Raw genomic sequence first — 19,915 nt, 5'->3', positions numbered from 1 at the left:
ATCAGTGCCCATAAGTGCCACCTCATCAGTGCTGCCTCATCAGTGAAGGAGAAAAATTACTTATTTACAAAATTTACTGACAGAAACTACGAAAAAAAAAATTTTCAAAATTTTCGTTCCTTTTTTTTTTTTTTTTTTTTTTTTTTAGGATTAAATACCACCAAAATAAAGCTCTATTGGTGTGAAGAAGATGATGATAAAAATTTCACATGGTTACAGTGTAGCATGACCACTCATTCAAAGTGTGACAGCACTGAAAGCTGAAAAATGGCCTGGGCAGGAAGTGGGTGAAAGTGCTGTATTGAAATGGTTAATTTTTTTGAGCAGTGTTTTTGTGTATATATAATAGAGAACCCCCTTAAACTAGCCGCCCGCCCACTGTCATATGACGGTGGGACGAGGCAGCTCTCGTTCTGGGCGGACGTCATATGACGTGATCGCCTTCCCGAGCCACTAGGGGATGCGCGTGCGCGCCCGCCTCGTCACTGGGGACCCGATGCATGTGCCCTGGTGGCCGCGATGTCCGCCGGGCACCCGCGATTGCCCAGTAACTGAGCAGGACCGTGGATCTGTGTGTAAACACACAGATCCACGTCCTGTCAGAGGAGAGGAGACCGATGGTGTGTTCCTTGTAGATTGGGACACCGATCGGTCACCTCCCCCAGTCAGTCCTCTCCCCCCGACAGTTAGAATCACCTCCCTAGGACTCACATTTAACCCCTTGATCACCCCCTAGTGTTAACCGTTTCCCTGCCAGTCACATTTACACAGTAATCAATGCATTTTTATAGCATGGATTGCTGTATAAATGTGAATGGTGCCAAAAATGTGTCAAAAGTGTCCGATATGTCCTCCGCAATATCGCAGTCACAATAAAAATCGCAGATCACCGCCATTACTAGTAAAAAATAAATAAATAAATAAAAATGCTATAAATCTATCCCCTATTTTGTAGACGCTATAACTTTTGCGCAAACCAATCAATATACACTTATTGTGATTTTTTTTTAACCAAAAATATGTAGAAGAATACATATCGGCCTCAACTCCTTACTTGAGGAAAAAATGTGTTTAAAAGAAAAAAAAAATTGGATATTTATTATAGCAAAAAGTAAAACATATTGTGTTTTTTCAAACTTGTCCCTCTTCTTTTGTTTATAGCGCAGTAAATAAAAACCGCAGAGGTGATCAAATACCACCAAAATAAAGCTCTATTTGTGGGGAAAAAATGATAAAAATTTCATTAGGGTACAGTGTTGCATGACCGCGCAATTGTCATTCAAAGTGCGACAGCGCTGAAAACTGAAAAATGGCTTGGGCAGGAAGGGGGTGAAAGTGCCCTGTATTGAGATGGTTAAACCTTTTTGGCTAGCTCATAAATATTTTCACCTTAGTGGATAGATGTACTTGATTGTGGTAAATCTGAAGCCCCTACGTCCGCCCCCGAGAATTTTTGCACGGTACATGATATTTCATGTTGAGTGATGCCCCCATGCACCAGGGTCCTGAAGAAGCTATGTTTTGAGCGATACGCGTTGATCTTATGGATTTAGACAAGCACACTTGTATTATAATACTGTATGGTTAAATTCATGCAATTGATTTAAGGTGTCTCTGTTCCTTATCCTTTTATGGGGTATATACCAGGCCCTTCCAACTAGATTTATGGCCTTATGGATTTTAGCTACATTTTGGGGTTGGTTTACTGAAGGCAAATAGACTCTGCAAGAGCAGTTGCTCCAGAGCTTAGTAAATGAGGTAAAGCTTCACTTTACACAGAACACTCAATCACATGCAAGGAAAATTTTTAAAAAACTGTATTTTTGCTTGAACACAATTGGATGATGGAAGTCAGCAGAGCTTCCCCTCATTTACTAAGCTCTGGAGCAACTGCACTTGCAAAAGTGCGCAGTCTTTTAGTAAATCATCCTATATGGGTTGCTTAGGTTTTTGTAATAAATATGTAATTTTTATCATTATACATTGTCTTCATATGTGCGCCAAAGTGGATTCCTTTAGTCTACTAAGGAAACATTTTAGATGAAAGGCCGGAGTTCAGCTTTACCAGTCTCTGTGATGTACTAACTACACCACTGCATGTTATAAATGTACCATCCGTGCTGCAACATTACACTTCAGACTGGGCACATTAGATGTGATGACAAGAATGTGTCAAACATGTTTATCAGATAAATGTTGGTGCAGCATCATTGACTGGCCCCCGTGGCTTTCCTTTCAGGTGTTCTTCTTGGGATGCTGAGTGGTTCATTTGAGCCAGATGTAGACATCCCTGGACTATACCACCCACCCCCCAGATGTATGGCTCCATACACAGGTGACGCAGATGAAATCTACCTGATTGCAAAACAAGGCAAGAGCCTCCGATATCAGCTGTGGGAATACAGTTCTGTAAGTCGTAGCAACGGCCAGCTTCTCCAGCTGGACCCAAAGAGAGCCATTGATGGCAATGCCTATGTATTACCTGAAGGGGGCGTACAAGCTGGGCTGTGCGGAAAAATTGTGCTGCTCAAACGGACAGAGAACTGATAGAGTATAAAACTTGAGACTTATTTTAAGAAGCCATAAATTATTGGAAAATTTAAATATATATACATTGCAAATAAAACTGTACATTTCTCATCATGGGGGCTTTATTGACTTCTTAAAGAAGGAGAATTCCTTTTCAGGATAAAAAATATATAATTATCCCTACCATAGTTTAATATCAGTTTGCAGAAGTATCATTGACTAGACCCAAATACACCTGGTGCAGAAAGATTTGGGATTGATTTACTAAAGGCAAATACACCATTCACTTTACACGCACACTTACACCCTGCAAGGGAATTCTCCAGAGCTTAGTGAATGAGGTGAAGCTTCACTTTGCAAAAAAAATACTCAATCAGATGCAGTGAATTTTTTTTTTTTAAACAGTATTTTTGCTTGCACATGTTTGGAGGATTGGAAGTTGATAGAGCTTCATCCAATTCACTAAGCTTTGGGGAAAATTCTCTTGCAGGGAGTAATTGCATTGGCAAAGTGAACAATCTTATTTGCTTGCCTTTAGTAAATCAACCTCTTTGTACCAAAAAAATGTTTTTTGGAGTTATTGTACCCAAAAACTGATATTAAGCATTACCCCCGTGCACCACAGCTGCAAAAATGATCCCCACTGAATGGGAGCTCCCCACAACCGCAGGGTCCACAGGAATTAAAGCAGACAGTGAGGAGGCAATACAACAACTCCTCACCACAATGCTAGTGTAAAAATAATGATGGCTGGATATGGAAAGTAAATAAAACAGACAGAGCGGGGTGGATTTACTAAAACTGCTGTAGTCAGAATGTGATACAACTGTGCTTTGTAGCCAACCAGCTTCTAACTTCAGCTTGTTCAGTTAAGCTTTGGCGATACAACCTGGAAGCTGATTGGTTCCTGTGCAGAAGTGAGCCTGATTTTTCACTCTCCAGCTTTAGTAAATAAACCCCAGATTGTCCAAATCTGATGTGAACAAACTCTCAATAGATTGACTAGGGCATGCATTCTATATAATGACCACCAGGTGGCAGCACAACACCAAACCAATTTTACCATTGGTGTACACATTGTTGGTACTCTGCCACCATCCAATCCCCAGAACCATCATAACTCTATATTTAAAAAAAAAACTAAAAAGTGCTAAAGCCCTGTGCCCCATTCTTTCGTAAATTTAGTTAAATTGTTATCACTAATAACTTTTTCCCTACATTTTTGTATTATTTATTGCAGGGTTAAGCAACCTTAAAGAGGTGGAGATCTACCTCTACCTCCTCATACCTGATTAAAATCTCTAATTGCTGTACTACCGTGTTGCAATCGTGTGCATTGCACTGCAATCATGGGTTTAAATCAGGTGGTGAGGAGGTGTCCTTAGAGCTCATTCACACTTAAAATGTGTGTGTGTGTGTGTGTAGCAAAACCCTGTGGATGAGTCGTGGTTTACACCAATCCCCCCCCCCCCCCCCCTCCCCCTTAGCTGCTCATATACACATGCCACAGCAGGAATTAAGCCCCCTGTTGCTTTTGGTGGGTGCTTCTGCCTGCCAATTGCGACGCATTAAAGTAAATGCGGTCACTCTGAAAGCACCCCTCAGCTGCATGCTTCTGTGGGATCCAAGGAGTTAAAGAAGGTGGTGGGAAAGCAACACAAGGCTGCCTGCTTTAACCCCTTGTTTGCTGTACTGCATAAGGTTGCAGAGCGGCCTCATTCACTTGAATGGGTCATGATTGGCAGGCGCTACACTCGCCAACCATGACAGGGCGTATAACTCCTTCTGCAGATGCATGTGTACACCCCTGGCCACTACAGCTAAAGGGGGAGCGGTTGGGGCAGGGGTGGTAAAAACATGTCTTAACTATGGGGTTTTACCACCTCCAAACTGCAAATGTAAATGAACCCTTACTGGTCTCAGCCCCCTTTAAGGCTGCTTTCACACTGATGTGCTGCAGTTTGTCTGCATCGTGGGTGCAGTGCAATGCATCTGCGACCTTCCCAGGCTAGCTGTGCTTTGCATTGACTTCTATTATATCCTGCAGGGTGGTGCACTTTCTGAAAGTGCCCCAAAACTCCTGCATTTGGAAAGTGCACCAAACCCCCAGGATATAATGGAGGTCTATGGCTAGGCGCAGCAAACCCACAGGTACACTGCATTGCACTTCACCCGCGGTGTTGGTAAGCCACAGCACATCAGTGTGAAAGCAGCCCTATACTATTATACCCAGTGTATTGCTTCACACTGACCTGAAGATCTCTTCTTTCCTGCTGCTGGCACCACTCTGGAGATTGCTAGCTGGGATAAGACAAGGAGTGCAGTTGGTATCACTCCGTATGGGACAAGAGCCGGCACTACAGAGGAGGAATCGGCTTATGCAGCTCTTGTTCCCTACTACAGATTCAACCTTACAAGTAGTTCCTCTGCATTGCACTCTGCGTGATGGTCAGGGATGGCGGGTTAGCAAGCCCAGGCTGAGATCTACTGGTAGATCGCGATCTGCGGGTTGCTGATCCCCTATTTATTGGATATAAACTGTATATATTCTCAATTGAAAGTGTAATTAAAGGAAGAGCTTTATTTTTTGTTTTGGATAGAGCCAATCACTGTTTGGGTACTGTGGCTGTCCATATACTAATAGCCAGCAGGGGAGGTTCCTTCATCTGTGCTCTTTAGTGCAGATAGGGAATCAATCGATTTCTTCTGGTCTGTGCTGGATGTGTGTTATCAACGCGTTTTAGTGCGTTTTTTTATGCATTCCAGGTGCTATTTTCTTCTGTTTACCTGTTTTTTTTCCCCCACTATACTAGGGTCCGGTGCGTTTTTTATGCGTTTTACTATGTTCCAGTACAGTCCAGTGCAGTGCAGGAAAAATGCAGCATGTTCTACTTTTTTTTTTTCTGGAACTGACTGCACTGGTCTGAACTATGCCATTGTAAACCATATAACCTACTTTCCATGCATTTTTGATGCAGAGCAAAAAGCGCACTAGACTGCATGTGGTGTGAACTGGCCCTGAAGGAGAGAAATATAAACGTGTATGGCTGGCCTTATTGTAAGCCAAAGTGATCTCATCAACTGCATTTTTTGCTTAAAGCGGAGTTCCACCAATTTTTTTTTTTTTTTAAAAGCAGCTACAAATACTGCAGCTGCTGACTTTTAAAATATGGACACTTACCTGTCCAGGGCGCCCGCGATGTCGCCCCCAAAGCCGATCTGTCCCTCTGCTCCTGGGTGGAGGCGTCGCCATATTCGGTAAGGGAATCAGTCTGGTACCCTACTGCACATGCACAAGTCACGCTGCGTGATCCCACTGGTCCCTGCTGTCTTCTGGGACCTGTGTCTCTCCCAGGGGACAGAGGAGGCGCCGCACATGGGATAGATACCCAAGGATACTGCAGCTAGCTATGTCAGGAAGTGGGAGCAATTACCTGGATTATACAGCTATCTGCCCCCCTCCCCCCTGAAAGGTGCCAAATGTGACACCAGAGGGGGGAGGATTCCAAAAAGCCAAAGTTCCTGTTTTTGGGTGGAACTCCGCTTTAAGACAGGTCCACTTAATAAAACCACACATCCAATCCAAAAATAAGATCCATCACACTTGTAGTGTCCGTTTTAAAGGTCTTGTTTATTATAAAAATGTTATATTCCAAATTCTTTACAGGAATAGTGTAAAAATATGTTTTTTTATGTTTTACTAACAAGGAACAAAAATAGCCAACCGTGCGAGGAAAAAAAACTCAGCAGATTTCATTGTGCCCATCAAATTGCTTTATATAAAACTGCAATATTGAGCAATCTTGTTCTCGATCAGCATGATTATGACTGTGCAAATCTGGCCACACAGACCAGGAGGTTTTTAGTCTTAAAGTGGAAGTAAACCCTCCTATTGTATTCAGCCAAGGAAGCTGCCATCTTGGCCTCTTTAATCTTCAACTGCCATGATGTTGCACATGTGATCAGTTATGACACCAGCCATTGGATGGTTTGACAGTTTGGTTGAGAGCACAGCCAATGTGACAGTTACATTCCCAGCCCGTGACGGAAATGATACCATTTTTTTTTTTAAATTGATGGGTTTACTTCCGCTTTAAGTAAATCTGTACTGAATAGAGTGTGTGGGCTACCACCATTGTCCACCCTGTCTGAAAATAATAGTTGTCTGTCTGTCAAGCTTATCCAATCTGCTAGCAAAGTTCTTAGCCTGAAACAAGTATGCACATTATGGGTTTTGGATTTTGCTGGCTGTATGCTTGTTGTAGGTCACTGGACTTCAGAAATATTAAAAGACCAGTGACAAGCAACTGGAATTTTTAGAATGAGATCAGCAATGGCAGCCAACATACTCGTTCCATGAACTTACCACTGGACAGGACTGGGCTCCATCAGAAGAAGACCACTTATTTTCATTGTTCTGGAGCTTTACTGTTATCTGCCTTCCACTGTTCATCAACCCATAAAGACAAAGGCCCAATTTCTATGAGCATACAACACTCACCGCATCTTAAAGTCAAACCCCACTTTTTGGGAATACCTGACAATGGACGGCAGGACAGGAAATTGTTTTTAGTATCTTCTTCCATTGTGCTCATAAGGCCTCTTTAGGAAACCATTTATTAGGAAAATGCCACTTGCTATGCCTGTACCATTTAGAAAGCGTTGACCCACGGAACGTGCTGTGTCTACGTATACGTTGTGTGTACTAAGGCACTTGGATGTGTGCAGGCTTACAAGCACATAGTAGCAAAATTGGCACTAAAACCTATTACAGATGCTGACTGCTGAACAATTCAGCATTGGGCTAGTGTCTATTAAGGCACGAGGGGTGTACAGAACACAGAGGAGATTTCTGATGAAGGATTAAAGTCTAAAGACTAATTTATCAAAGTCTCCAGAACAAAAACAAAACACGTTGCTCATAACAACCCGATTCTAAGTATCCTTCCTGTGAGGCAAGTTAAAGGATGAAAGGAGACATCAAGCTGGCTGCCAGAGGTAATGCAGTTCATTTCCGATACTTGAAAAATGGGACTCAAAGTATAACTGAAGGCAAAACTTTTTTTTTTTTTTTAAACCTAGCAGCAAGTCCTGGCCAATGATTCATGGCTGGGACCTGCTGATCAGCTGTGTGCAATCACAGCCTGGAGCTCTGGGTTGACAATCAACACAGGGCTCTGTACAGAGGGAACAATCTCTGTTTCTTAGGGATAAGAAACAAAGACATTTAGTAAAAATCAGTACACATTACACATTGCTAGGCACACAATTAACCCCTTTGATTGCCCCTAGATGTTAACCCCTTCCCAGCCAGTGTCATTAGTACAGTGACAATATATTACTAGCACTGATCACTGTATTAGTGTCACTGGTGAGGTCAGTATCAGTCTCCCCCACCAGCGTCAGTGTCAGATTGCCCACCACACAATGGCAGCCCCATTATAAGTCACTGATCAGCGCTATTACTAGTATAAAAAATAAATAAATAGAAATATATATATATATATATATATATATATATATATATATATATATATATATATATATATATATATATATATATATATATATATATATATATATATATATATATTTCATAGTTGCTATGACGTTCATGCAAACCGATCAATGTACACTTATTGTGATTTTTTTTCTTCTTTCTTTTTTGACGAAAGACATGTAGCACAATACATATTGGCCTAAATCTATGAAGAAAACATTTGTGATATAAATGAAAAAAGACCAAACAATAAAAAATGCAGTGGTGATCAAATACCACCCAAAGAAAGCTCTATTGGTGTGAAAAAAATTATATGTTTGGTTTGGGTACAGCGTCGCACGACCGCGCAATTACCAGTTAAATTAGCGCAGTGGTAAATAGCAAAAAATGGCCTGGGGATGAAGGGGGTAAAATCTTCCGGCGCTCAAGTGGTAATTGTGGAATGTATGTTCCTTGCTAAAGAATGTTATTTTTTTTTTATGAAGTTGTTATGGGCAAAGTTCTGCTTTAAGACTTTTTCTAAGAATCGATCTATGACCGATTCCAAGAGGAAGGAAAACCCATTTTGCTTTCTGTTCTGTTTTACAGTGGACTCTCACTCAAAACTGAAAGTACCATCCACCTCCCTGTGTTTTTTTTATGACAAGTACTTGCTCCCACTTCAATACTCGCATACCTGAGAATGACATCCGCATGGCCCAACATCCACCCTCCTCCCACAGCCTTCTGAGATACATCAAATACCCCAAGAGGTTGCAGAACAGGTCTCACAGCACTGCCGTGCCTTGTTCATGGATAGGGAGGAGCCGACTGTAAGGCATTAGGATGTCACAGCCGGTTTCCAAATCCCAGATGGTGGCGCTGGAGAGCGAAAGCAGAGCAAAGACAGCCTTAATACTCCATAGAATGGTATCTGTTGCTTAAAAAGTCAAGGTTGAGGTTGGGGAGGGGGTGAGATGGAGTACCAGACACTTGTAATCTTCTTTTAGTTGAGGGCAGTCAGAGTGCAGCCTGAATCTATACTACTTGCTAAGCTAGACGGAATTCTCGGGAATTTCACTGAACTCTCTACAGACACAGTGTGGGAGATTAATTAAAACTAGCGCACAGAGAATCTGGCGCAGCTGTGCATAGTAACCAATCAGCTACTGGGTGCAAGGCCCCTTTCACACTGGCGGAGTCTGCCAGCGATCCCTCCACTGATCCCCGCTGAGTAGGCGGACATGGACACAGCCCGCTGTCCTCTATGTGCTGTCAGATGCAGATGGAAAAAGGGACTGACTGTCATCCGATCTGATCTGCCAGACAGATGAGGAACGGATCCATATCTGTCTGTTTTTAGCCGATAGGACAGGATCAGATGTCGGTGGGTGTCAACAGACACATGTACGTTGACATCCGCCGCTCCTTAAAGGGCAATGGAGGGTCCACCTGAAAAAAACGATTGACAGGTGGACCCGAATGGTCCATCAGCGTGAAAGGGGCTTTATTGTCAAAGCTTCATTAAACAAGCTGAATTTAGAAGCTGAGTGGATACCATGCACAGCTGCACCAGATTCTCTGGGCTCCCGTTTTAGTAACTTACGATGGATAGATAGATAGATAGATAGATAGATAGATAGATAGATAGATAGATAGATAGATAGGATATGATATTGAATTGGCTGCACTTCTTTAGTACACTAAAATGTCATTAAGCACAGACACGTCACATAAGCTGGGATAACAACATGTTGTACTCCAAAAGAGCAGGGCAGGGGGGAGACCAGCAAACAAGCCCACCCATGTCATATTAAAGCTTGTAGGAAAATGGCAGGACAAAGCACCAGTGTAGACCACGTGGAAGAACAGGCGTGCTTTCAATAGATGTTTTACTGAGTACCTTCACCTCTGAATTCAGATTATCTGTACTCAGATCTGCTCCTTGGTACTCCAGCATTCTATGTTCTCTGAGTGGCACAGCACAGGCCTGACTACAGTTTGGGGCCAAGTAAGATTTTCAGAAATGAAAATGAGCACAAAATTTGAACTGTTACACAAATCAACCAATAAGAATTCTTGTTTTAATTTTGGTTGGTTGCTTTTGAGTACAAATATACAGTGTTGTGGTCATTTTCTTTTATTCAGATTTCATAAATCAGCAGGAGTTGTCGGTCACCCATTGTACTTATAGACTCTCGTTTTGGAGCACATGGCACTCTTCTAATTCCCATACACAGGAACACAGAGATATTGAGGTGCCATTACACTAGTGGTGGGACTGCTGAGGACATTGGCATTTAAGGGTAGCATGCATGATTTGACTTATTCAATGTGAATGGCTCCTTGATACCATTTAAGGGAATGCAACACTGTTCTTTGACAGCACCCACCTGGAATGTACTGTTGGCATAGCTAGGTAGGTGCCTATTCTTTGCATTGGTGCATTGCAAAGAAAAGAAAAACACATTTTTGGTTATAGGTTCCTTTACCTTTTTTTTTCCCCTTTACAATGCACCAATCAGTCTCAGACAGAGAAGCATCTATTAGAATCAATGTCACTGATGCCCATGGAGCCAATCACCTTCACCCTTTCATGCAGTAGTAATACAAAATGGAGATTTAGTTTGCTATGGGAAACACAGATAACAGTTCCTGCAGACACTTAGATACATAGGACTTCACACTTTGAATGTAAGAGAAGGGGGGTACAGGATATTATAGTGTGAAAAACCCACAACAACAAATCACACATTGGTTTGTATTAGCTTGGCTACACTAAGTGTCTACTTTGATTGTCTGCTATGGTTTACTGCATTGCTCTTTTCACTCGTAATAAATAAAACCTAAAGTGTATAAAAAAGCCCATATTAAAGTAAGTCAATTATGGTCCGAAACCAATCACAGCTCAGCAAAACATCTAACCAATCATCAGCTTTTCAATTGCTGGGTCTTGTGTGGTTAAATGCAGCATGCCTCTACATCTTTGGTTAATAAAAAAAAAAAAAAAGATGAAAAACAATATTTTCAGTCTAAACCAGGTAAAAATTATTCTCCGTCTTATTGAACAGTTTAAAAATATAAAATACAAAATAAAATAAGTTTGTAAAATTGTAATAAAATATATATATATATACAAATTATAAAAGAACGGAGAGGTACTTCCCTCAGCATTAAACTGTACAGTTTCCAGTGTTGTGTTTCTATGAGGCTACAAAAAGCATAAATAAAATTATAATACAATTTACAATACAGACGTGGGCACTGCAGCCCAGACCTGAGCCGGAGAGTTCAGTATCCACAAGGGTTTTTTTTTTTTTTTTTATGCCAGTTTTTTCGTTGCCATTGGGCAGAGTGCTGGTGTCATTTTGTGCTCACACCAAAGCCAGTCTCTAGTCTGTACATCTGAATTATTTCAGTCCTGAACCATCTCAGAGAAGATGTTTATGAGGTTGTCGAGGCCCCACAGGTACCCGTCTTCCCGGTTTCCTTCCATCCAAGGCACCCGGTGATTTAGTGTCTGCTTGTTCGGTAGCCGAGAGGTTTTCCCAAAGTCAATCATCCAAACCTTGGCCCGTTCTGAGGAATCGTGGACGAAGAGCAGAGAACTCCCGACAATCTGCACAGAGAAGAGATCAACAAGATTGGTCTTTATGATGAAACACAGTTACTTTTTCACTTTGTATCCTTATTAACTTTTACATACGTTGCCATCTGTCAGTAATAAAACCTCTAACATTTGTGGTCTGTTATTGTTTTATGGTAATCTTGAGGTTAGATTGTGTTCCACAGGAAGTGGAGCTGTGACAGCTAAACAATCGTTGTGCGCAATTACAAGAATCATTTTAATAAACATACAACTACAACATGTTTACAATATAGAGTTGTCAAATGTGCCACATATACATACATTACATACACAAATGTACTTCAAACTGCCATAACAATAGAGGTTTCCGAAAAGAAGAAAAAAAAATGCCAAAAACTGTCCATAGTCTACACTTTTCAGCTCATCAAATAAGAAATTAACTTTTAACGATGACCCTGGAATTATTCCACTTACTCCGGAGTGCACTGGGATACCTAATACGCATTGCACAACTGGTGTTTACTTATACATGTGCATCTTAGGTGCAACTGGAGGCGAGAAGGGGAGCGGCAGTCCTTTAAAAAAACAGGATTGTTATACTCACTAAAAAATAATTTTCATGGACTCTACTAAGAGAAACAGTAAGTCATAAACCTTTGGCTTAAACTGACGCATTTAGGCACGTTAGACATTGGCAAACAAACTTTAGGCCAGCCAAGGACAACCCTTTCAACTACAACCATGACTCCATTTTGTAGCAAAGCAGTACAAAGAACATGATCGTAAACACAGAGGGTCAGGGCTTTTGTTTCTCAATGGACTCAAAGATAAATATATTAGACCACATTGCTTAAAGCGGGGTTCCACCCAAATTTTGAACAATATCTGTATGTATTCTCTTCCTTGCCTAGATGCTGACATGCCGTTTAAAAAAATGTAAATCCCTGCAATTACCTTTTATTTTTCTATTCTTTGCACTTCCTGGTTCTCCTCCCGTGGGAGTAGGCGTGTTTCTAGCCTCTCCCAGACTCCTGGGAGCTAGTCTTAGGCTTCCCAGGATGCCACTGAGCATGTGCGGGAATGAGCGGTGAATGCTGGGAGCACAGCATTCACCACATCCAGGAAATAAATGCTTGTGAGCTTCAAATGCCCACAATGAAGATGGAAACCGCCTGCAGTGAATAATATAAGTTATTCTTTCCGACGAAATCTGCCACAGGTGGACATATTACACACAATATGTGAGTATGTAATGCTGAGAAGAAAAGTTTGTGAATGAACTAAAAAAAAAAAAAAAACGATAGATAGGTGGACCCCCGCTTTAAACCTCAAAGGGGTGAGCAACACCACAAACAACCACTGATAGGCCCAAGAAAACTGGGGACTCCAATAAGGTCCTTCAGGCACAGACTGCCTAAGGACCTTACCCCTGGCACTGGCTTGCAATGGGCCCGCAACACCTACCTAGTAGAACTTAGAGAACATGTGGGCAAAAAACCAGGTTGTGGCCTTAAAACATGGGAAACAGTTGGATGCTGAAAAGTCTAAGAAGCACTCATAGACCTAGTAGCATGCGCCTTAATGTGAAAGTGTGGAACCTGATCCATCTATGAGATCATAAACTTGGATGATGGTCTGTCTAAACCACCTAGAAATGGTGGGACAAGAAGCCTCTACACCATTACAAGGTTCAGAGGCTTCTTGAGATTGCAAAGAGAGAATTGATCTTTCTGAAACAAGAAGTAGCTGAGAGATTTTCGGAGCCTAAACCACATCCAAACAATGAAGGGAAATTTCCTTGTAGTAAACTGGGTTCAGACAGAGGGTCCAAAAAGCATGTCCTGGCTAAAGTGAAAGCAGAAACTACCTTAGACATATACAGGTCTGGGTCCCAACACCACCTTATTTCTATGCAGAACCAGGCACTCATCTCACAGAAAAAAAGAAACACCACCTTGTGGGTGAATGTAGGGATCACACAGAGTCAGAGGGGAACAGATGGGCAGGAACTACATTTGAAATCCCCTGTACCAGGGTAAGTATCAAAGAGAGGCCGACAGTCTCTTAAACAGAATATAAAATGCTGGCCCAGAACCAGTTGCAGGAAGGAGACAATTAGTACCACAAAAGAACTCCTGAGTTGGAAACCCAGTTACTGAGACCCCAGAGTGAAGTATGCCTTTCATGCCCGAACGATGGACATGTCAAGAAGTGGATTTCCTAGCTTTTGGCAGCGCAGGAGTTTTGAATAATCCAAGCTGGAAGAAGAATTGATGTAAACAACAGGCTAAAGTTCCATGTGGCTCTTTTCAAGCAGGAGCAGCAAGGGGGAGATGCTTACTTAATGTTTTATAGCAAGAAAAAGTCAACATTAGACTCAGCAGATGATGTAACCCCTTCAGCGGCCAAACCAGCAGATACGGGGAAAAACGCCACCCAGCAACCTAAGTAGCTTCCAATATTCAGTCCAACCCCTACTCACTTAGTCGCTCCACAACTAGTTTTTACCAGGAATCCCATTGCCCAAAGGTCACTTGCAGGTTATCTCTACACATCTATTCCATTGGGGTCTGGACACGGTACTCCAAAAGCCAGAATGAGGAAAGCCATATCAAATGTCAAAAAACTGCTCAAAAAGATATCCCACATTTATTTGTTCTTGTAATACAGCCTTTTTTTTCCTTTTCGTTCTCTAAGGATTATTCCAACACAGAACTTTAGCTAGACATATTGAATAGTGGCATGATTACTCTGCATCGCCTATGGGTACAACGTATGCAATCAAAATAACTCTCCTTCCCAAGATACTTTACCTTTTCTACTGTATACTAATCAGGGTACATCAGTAACTAGTTCAATATGTACACAACAAGCCATCAAAGTTATTTGGCATGGATACCTTTCCTTGCATGTGCACTAAAAGTGTTTGTGAGGACAGTGTTGAATAGAGTGGAGAGGGGTTAGAACCCCTCTCAAGTTTTTATTAGTGTGTCCCCTCTGGGAAGATTCATCCTCTCTATGTCCTAAAGTGGATATTATCTCGTTTCCTGTTGTGCCTCAAGACAGAAAGTGAAGGAAAATATCCCCAATAGAACACATACATTAAAAAAAAAAAAAAAAAGCCGTTTTTAGCTCTTTCCCTTTTTCGTTCAAACTTTAAAACAAACCTTTTGGCTGTAAATATACTTTAAGCCCCAGTTCAGACTTATGCAATGCGGGAACCGGTGAAATGCCAGTGCAGGTTTCGGCATCACATCTCCCTCTCAGGCAGTTCACACTGCCCTCTGCGAACTGCTGCGGGTGTCAATACAAAGTTAATGACACCCCCAGATCGGTTCGCGAACTGCGAATTTGGACAGGAATGGGATAGCAGGGGTGTGAACACCCCTGCGATCCGATTCCAGTGCAAGAAACAAAAAAGGTTCCTGCATTTTCATGTGAATGCAATGCGAGTTCAGCCATACAAACTGTATGGCTGAATTCGTATCGCATGTGATCTGCACAGCAATGTAGTGCGAATCACATGCAATGTCTGTTTGCAATAGTGTAAACCCAGGCTAAAAACAGAATGAGAAATACACAAGGTGCTACTACTACAGCACTGCCTGAAATGGTGCCTTGCATAGTCTGCATACACTATCTGGAGAAATATAAATTGTGACATTATAGGTAATTACCTCATGTTGCTTGAAAAACTCCGACCTTTCCAGCTCTGTACGCAGTTCTTTCAATCTTGTCAGATAGTTCCTCTGCAAATAAACAAACCAGGTTCTCACAATGTCCACTGTTTCACATTACAGAGAAAACAAAAAGCATAGCTATAATGAGGGGGAAAAGGGGTCCATCTACTCACCAAAATATTTTTATTGCCATCTACAAAGTCTTCCAGAGCTCTCATCACCTGCTCTCTGTGTTTGGTCTTCTTAAAGTTTGTGTCACAAGTCCCATCAGCTCTCTGCAATCAGAAATACTCCTATGTGACATCTACATTTTTGTAAATTATGTTGTCATTTTTACTTTCTTGACCTAGGAGGGACTGATCTATTATGTCACTATTCTGGTCCTACAAGAGACTGAACCATCCATTATTACATTACTGTCATTATTACACTCCAGTCCTTGAAGTGTCCTAGCATGTAAGGCTATTAGTATTATCTGGTCCCAGAAGAGTCTAAAGCCTAATACACAAAGCGGGTTGAACTAAACAAAAAAAAAAAACACAGCTCAGGTCAGAGCCGCTGTACTAAAAATCTGAGGTTAGTACAGCGATCTCACCTGCTGAGCTATTGTTTTCTGACAGGACGACGCCCCTGCCCGCCAGAACACTTTGGTCAGCGCTCTCAGCCGTTGGCGGAGAGCACTAATTGGGAGCAGGTCAGCAGACCTTTTTCGGTCATGAGTCTTTGACAGGCCGGCTTCTGTCGGACCGGCTGTCATACACAAAAGCCGAATCTCGACCGGTTTCTATTGGACCAGCTGATTCAGCCAACATTCGGCCTGTGTGTACTAGGCTTAACTCATTAAAGCACTGTTAATAGTACATTCTAGTCCTAGGGGTAATTAATCCATTATTATTATTAGTTTGTGTGTCCCATTGTATCCTGCTAAAAGTTTCTACTGAACTCATGAAATAGATATTGGTTTGCTGCACAAACTGTCCACATCCACTATGTGCGGATAATATGTTAAAAACACGGGGCAGCATGACCCTTTCTGTCCGGCTTACCTTGATGCCCTCTATCCTAAAGCCCAGCGTTGCGGTGGAGCTCAGCGTCTCTCGCCACTGCATATATCTGGGTTTTAGGACGCCCCTCTGCTGGTGCTCCTCTTCCGTCGGTGCACTTGGGTCTACAGCAATCATCTTTTCATACATGTCCTTCCTGAGCTTGGGCTTCTCCCGGGCTTTGACCAACTCCTCCTCCAAATAGGTTCTGCAAAAACAATACAGACAAAACAATTAAAACTGCCCATTTCCTTGAACCATCCATTGTGTTCTCTTCACAGCACCAAATCAGACTTCAGCTGTAACTTTCTAATCTATACTTTGTCAGATATTACTCTGATAGCAGATGAGTTTAGTATAAAAAACAATATAGTACCAAAAGATATAAAAATGACCCATACCCACACTTTTGGGGTAAGAGATCCTAAAATAAACATCTAAAATGTTTATTGTTTAATGTTTTCGGAGCAGGACAGTGGTGTAGTGGGTAGCACTTTCACCTATCAGTAAGAAGGGTCGCTGGTTCGAATCCCAGCCACGACACTACCTGCCTGGAGTTTGCATGTTCTCCCTGTGCGGGTTTCCTCCAGGCAATCCGGTTTCCTCCCACACTCCAAAGACATGCTGGTAGGTTATTTGGATCCTGTCTAAATTGTCCCTAGTATGTATGAATGTGAGTTATGGACCTTAGATTGTAAGCTCCTTGAGGGTAGGGACTGATGTGAATGTACAATGTATATGTAAAGTGCTGCGTAAATTAACAGCACTATATAAGTACCTGAAATAAATAAAAATAAATAAAATGTCTAAAATGTATGGCTAGACATTATAATTAGAAGTGCTCTCATTCAACACTCACCTGACACCCATTTTGCAGTCCATAATGGACGGGGAGTCAAACTCGGACAATAGGTCCTCCATCTGGTTGTAGGTTTCACCCTCCTTCTCCACCACTCCGTAGTATCCAGGGACAAAGGGTCGCAGTGTGTCCCGGTTCAGCCATTCTAGGCACTGTTGTTCACACTGGCAAAACTTCTTCAGGATCTTCCCGTATTCTCCGGCTTTGAAGTTGCCTGCAGGGTGTCAGTCATATAGTGTCAATAGTGTACACTGCCCTAAACATCGACCCAATCCTTCATTCCACTCTATTATTTCCTGATGTGTTTTATTTCTCTAGGTCAGCTGTCGCCAAGCTGTTGCCCTTTGATTGCTTTTACATGGATCTCTGGGTGCTATTCCTTCCACCGACATCAATGATGGGGCACTATTGCTCCCATTGACATCAATGATGGGGCACTATTGCTCCCATTGACATCAATGATGGGGCACTATTGCTCCCATTGACATCAATGATGGGGCACTATTGCTCCCATTGACATCAATGATGGGGCACTATTGCTCCCATTGACATCAATGATGGGGCACTATTGCTCCCATTGACATCAATGATGGGGCACTATTGCTCCCATTGACATCAATGATGGGGCACTATTGCTCCCATTGACATCAATGATGGGGCACTATTGCTCCCATTGACATCAATGATGGGGCACTATTGCTCCCATTGACATCAATGATGGGGCACTATTGCTCACATTGACATCAATGATGGGGCACTATTGCTCCCATTGACATCAATGATGGGGCACTATTGCTCCCATTGACATCAATGATGGGGCACTATTGCTCCCACTGACACCAGCAATGGGGCACTATTTCCCCTAGTGATACAAACCATGAGGCACTAATCCTCTTACTGACACCAAAGATGGGACACTATTCTCCCAATGCAACCAACTATGGACACTATTCCTTCCTCCCAATCACACCAATGATGGGGCACTATACCTTCCAATTACACCAACATTAGGGCACTGAAATAAACAATAGAATGCTATTCCTCCCACAGACACCAAAAGGTGGGGCACTATTCCTCCTACTGATATAAACAGAACACTATTCCTCCTACTGATTTTAGCAGAACACTATTCCTCCTACTGATATAAACAGAACACTATTCCTCCAACAGACACCAATCATGGGGCACTATTCCTCCGACTGATACCAAGGATGGGACACTATTCCTCCCACTGAAACAATGGAATGCTATTCCTCCCACAGACAACAAAGATGGGACACTATCCCTCCCACGGATATAAACAAGAGCACTATTCCTCTTGCTGACACCAACAATGGAGCACTATTCCTTCCCCCTGACACCAATGACAGGACATCTATCCTTCCACTGACAGCAATGATAGGGCACTATTACTCCCCCTAACACTAAAGATGGGGCATTGGGCGTGGCCTGGACCGGCATGGTGTGAGGAGCACAGCACGAGAGCTCCGCTCGAGGGAATATCCGTAGCCATAAAATCCTGCACTTATCAGTAGCCTTTCTACCCCTGCAAGGCTAGATATTCTCCTACTGACCCCCCGCTACTATGTCGCCGCCAAAAAAAACGGCAGAATCAATTGCTAAACTCGACAAATACCGCCTGAAGGAGAAGGGGAACTCAGGAGAAAATGGCGCCGATGCTTCTTCCTCCTCTGAATCCACGACGGACGACACGGCCCGGGTCCTAGAGGCAATATCGGATTGTAAGAGCTCCCTGACCTGCAAGATTGAGGAGGTAAAGATCGATGTGTCCCTCATAAGGCAGGATCTACAAAAGCTCAGGGAGCGTGTCACGGAAACGGAGACTCGAATCAGCAGAGTGGAGGACGACATGCCGCCATTACAACAGGCCACGGAACATATACAGCAGCAACTCCATTCTATCCTCTCCAGGCAGGACGACATGGAGAACCGCTTGCGGAGGTGTAACCTCCGCTTTGTGGGATTACCGGAGGGTGCGGAGGGCTCAGATCCCCCCGAATTTTTGGAAAATCTCCTTATTTCTACCTTCGGGCGAACGGAATTCTCAACGTCCTTCGTGGTGGAAAGAGCACACCGCTTAGCGGCGAAACCCCCATCGCAAGGCGCACCTCCCAGGACATTTATAGCTAAATTCCTGAACTTTAGGGACCGGGACGCTATCCTCCGCCTCACAAGGCTGAAAGGCAACATCCCCTATAAGAACTCTGAAATAAAAGTATTCCCGGATTTTTCAGCGGAGGTGCAGAAGAGGAGAGCGCACTTTACTGAAGCTAAGCGCCAACTCAGGATTCGACACTACACCTACGCCATGTTGTTTCCCGCCAGGCTCCGTGTGGTGGGAGATGATCACACTCACTTTTTCGATACCCCGGAGGCGGTGTTCGAGTGGCTGGAGGGACGCGCGGCCCCTCGCCGCCCACCACCGGGAGACTAACCACTCCACTCAGCTATCCTACCGCAATCAAGGCACGGATATGGAACTTTCTCCTACCCAACAGAGCACTCCGTCTAACTTCCAGATAAGGTACCTATGACCTCCTTTGCAATATCCATCTGTATGTCGCGGTATACTCTCAGTGGCTTGTGATGCTGAGGGAGTCTGACTTGCCTACACTCACTCCTCTATGAGCAATACGGCCGAGCAGCTATTTTGTGTTAAGGCCTATTATAAGCATCACACACCTTGGTGATATCCTCGGAGCGGCTGTGCCGTGG

The 19,915-nt window shown here is 42.9% G+C and overlaps 2 protein-coding genes across 11 annotated transcripts in view; one reads left to right on the top strand and one right to left on the bottom strand.

Annotated features, from left to right (window-relative positions):
• ACTMAP (actin maturation protease) overlaps nt 1-2,643 on the top strand; it is a 341,161-nt gene extending 338,518 nt beyond the window's left edge. For all 9 annotated transcript variants that reach the window (XM_073598539.1, XM_073598538.1, XM_073598542.1 and 6 more), the window contains one exon: nt 2,240-2,643. In XM_073598539.1, coding sequence (XP_073454640.1) covers nt 2,240-2,547 — 308 coding nt within the window. In that variant the 3' untranslated portion in view covers nt 2,548-2,643. The remainder of the gene's footprint in view (nt 1-2,239) is intronic.
• A 3,498-nt stretch (nt 2,644-6,141) lies between these two features.
• The window catches only part of ITPKC (inositol-trisphosphate 3-kinase C), a 151,656-nt gene continuing 137,882 nt past the window's right edge, over nt 6,142-19,915 (bottom strand). For both annotated transcript variants that reach the window (XM_073598534.1, XM_073598533.1), the window contains exons 4-8: nt 17,180-17,393; nt 16,324-16,528; nt 15,451-15,552; nt 15,275-15,346; nt 6,142-11,627 (exon numbers count right to left, since the gene is read on the bottom strand). In XM_073598534.1, coding sequence (XP_073454635.1) covers nt 11,424-11,627; nt 15,275-15,346; nt 15,451-15,552; nt 16,324-16,528; nt 17,180-17,393 — 797 coding nt within the window. In that variant the 3' untranslated portion in view covers nt 6,142-11,423. The remainder of the gene's footprint in view (nt 11,628-15,274; nt 15,347-15,450; nt 15,553-16,323; nt 16,529-17,179; nt 17,394-19,915) is intronic.

Source organism: Aquarana catesbeiana, linkage group LG09 (assembly GCF_042186555.1).
Source record: "Aquarana catesbeiana isolate 2022-GZ linkage group LG09, ASM4218655v1, whole genome shotgun sequence".
NCBI classification, from domain to species: Eukaryota; Metazoa; Chordata; class Amphibia; order Anura; family Ranidae; genus Aquarana; species Aquarana catesbeiana.
The sequence above is the reverse complement of the archived record's forward strand: the minus strand, read 5'-3'. Positions and strand labels throughout refer to the sequence as shown.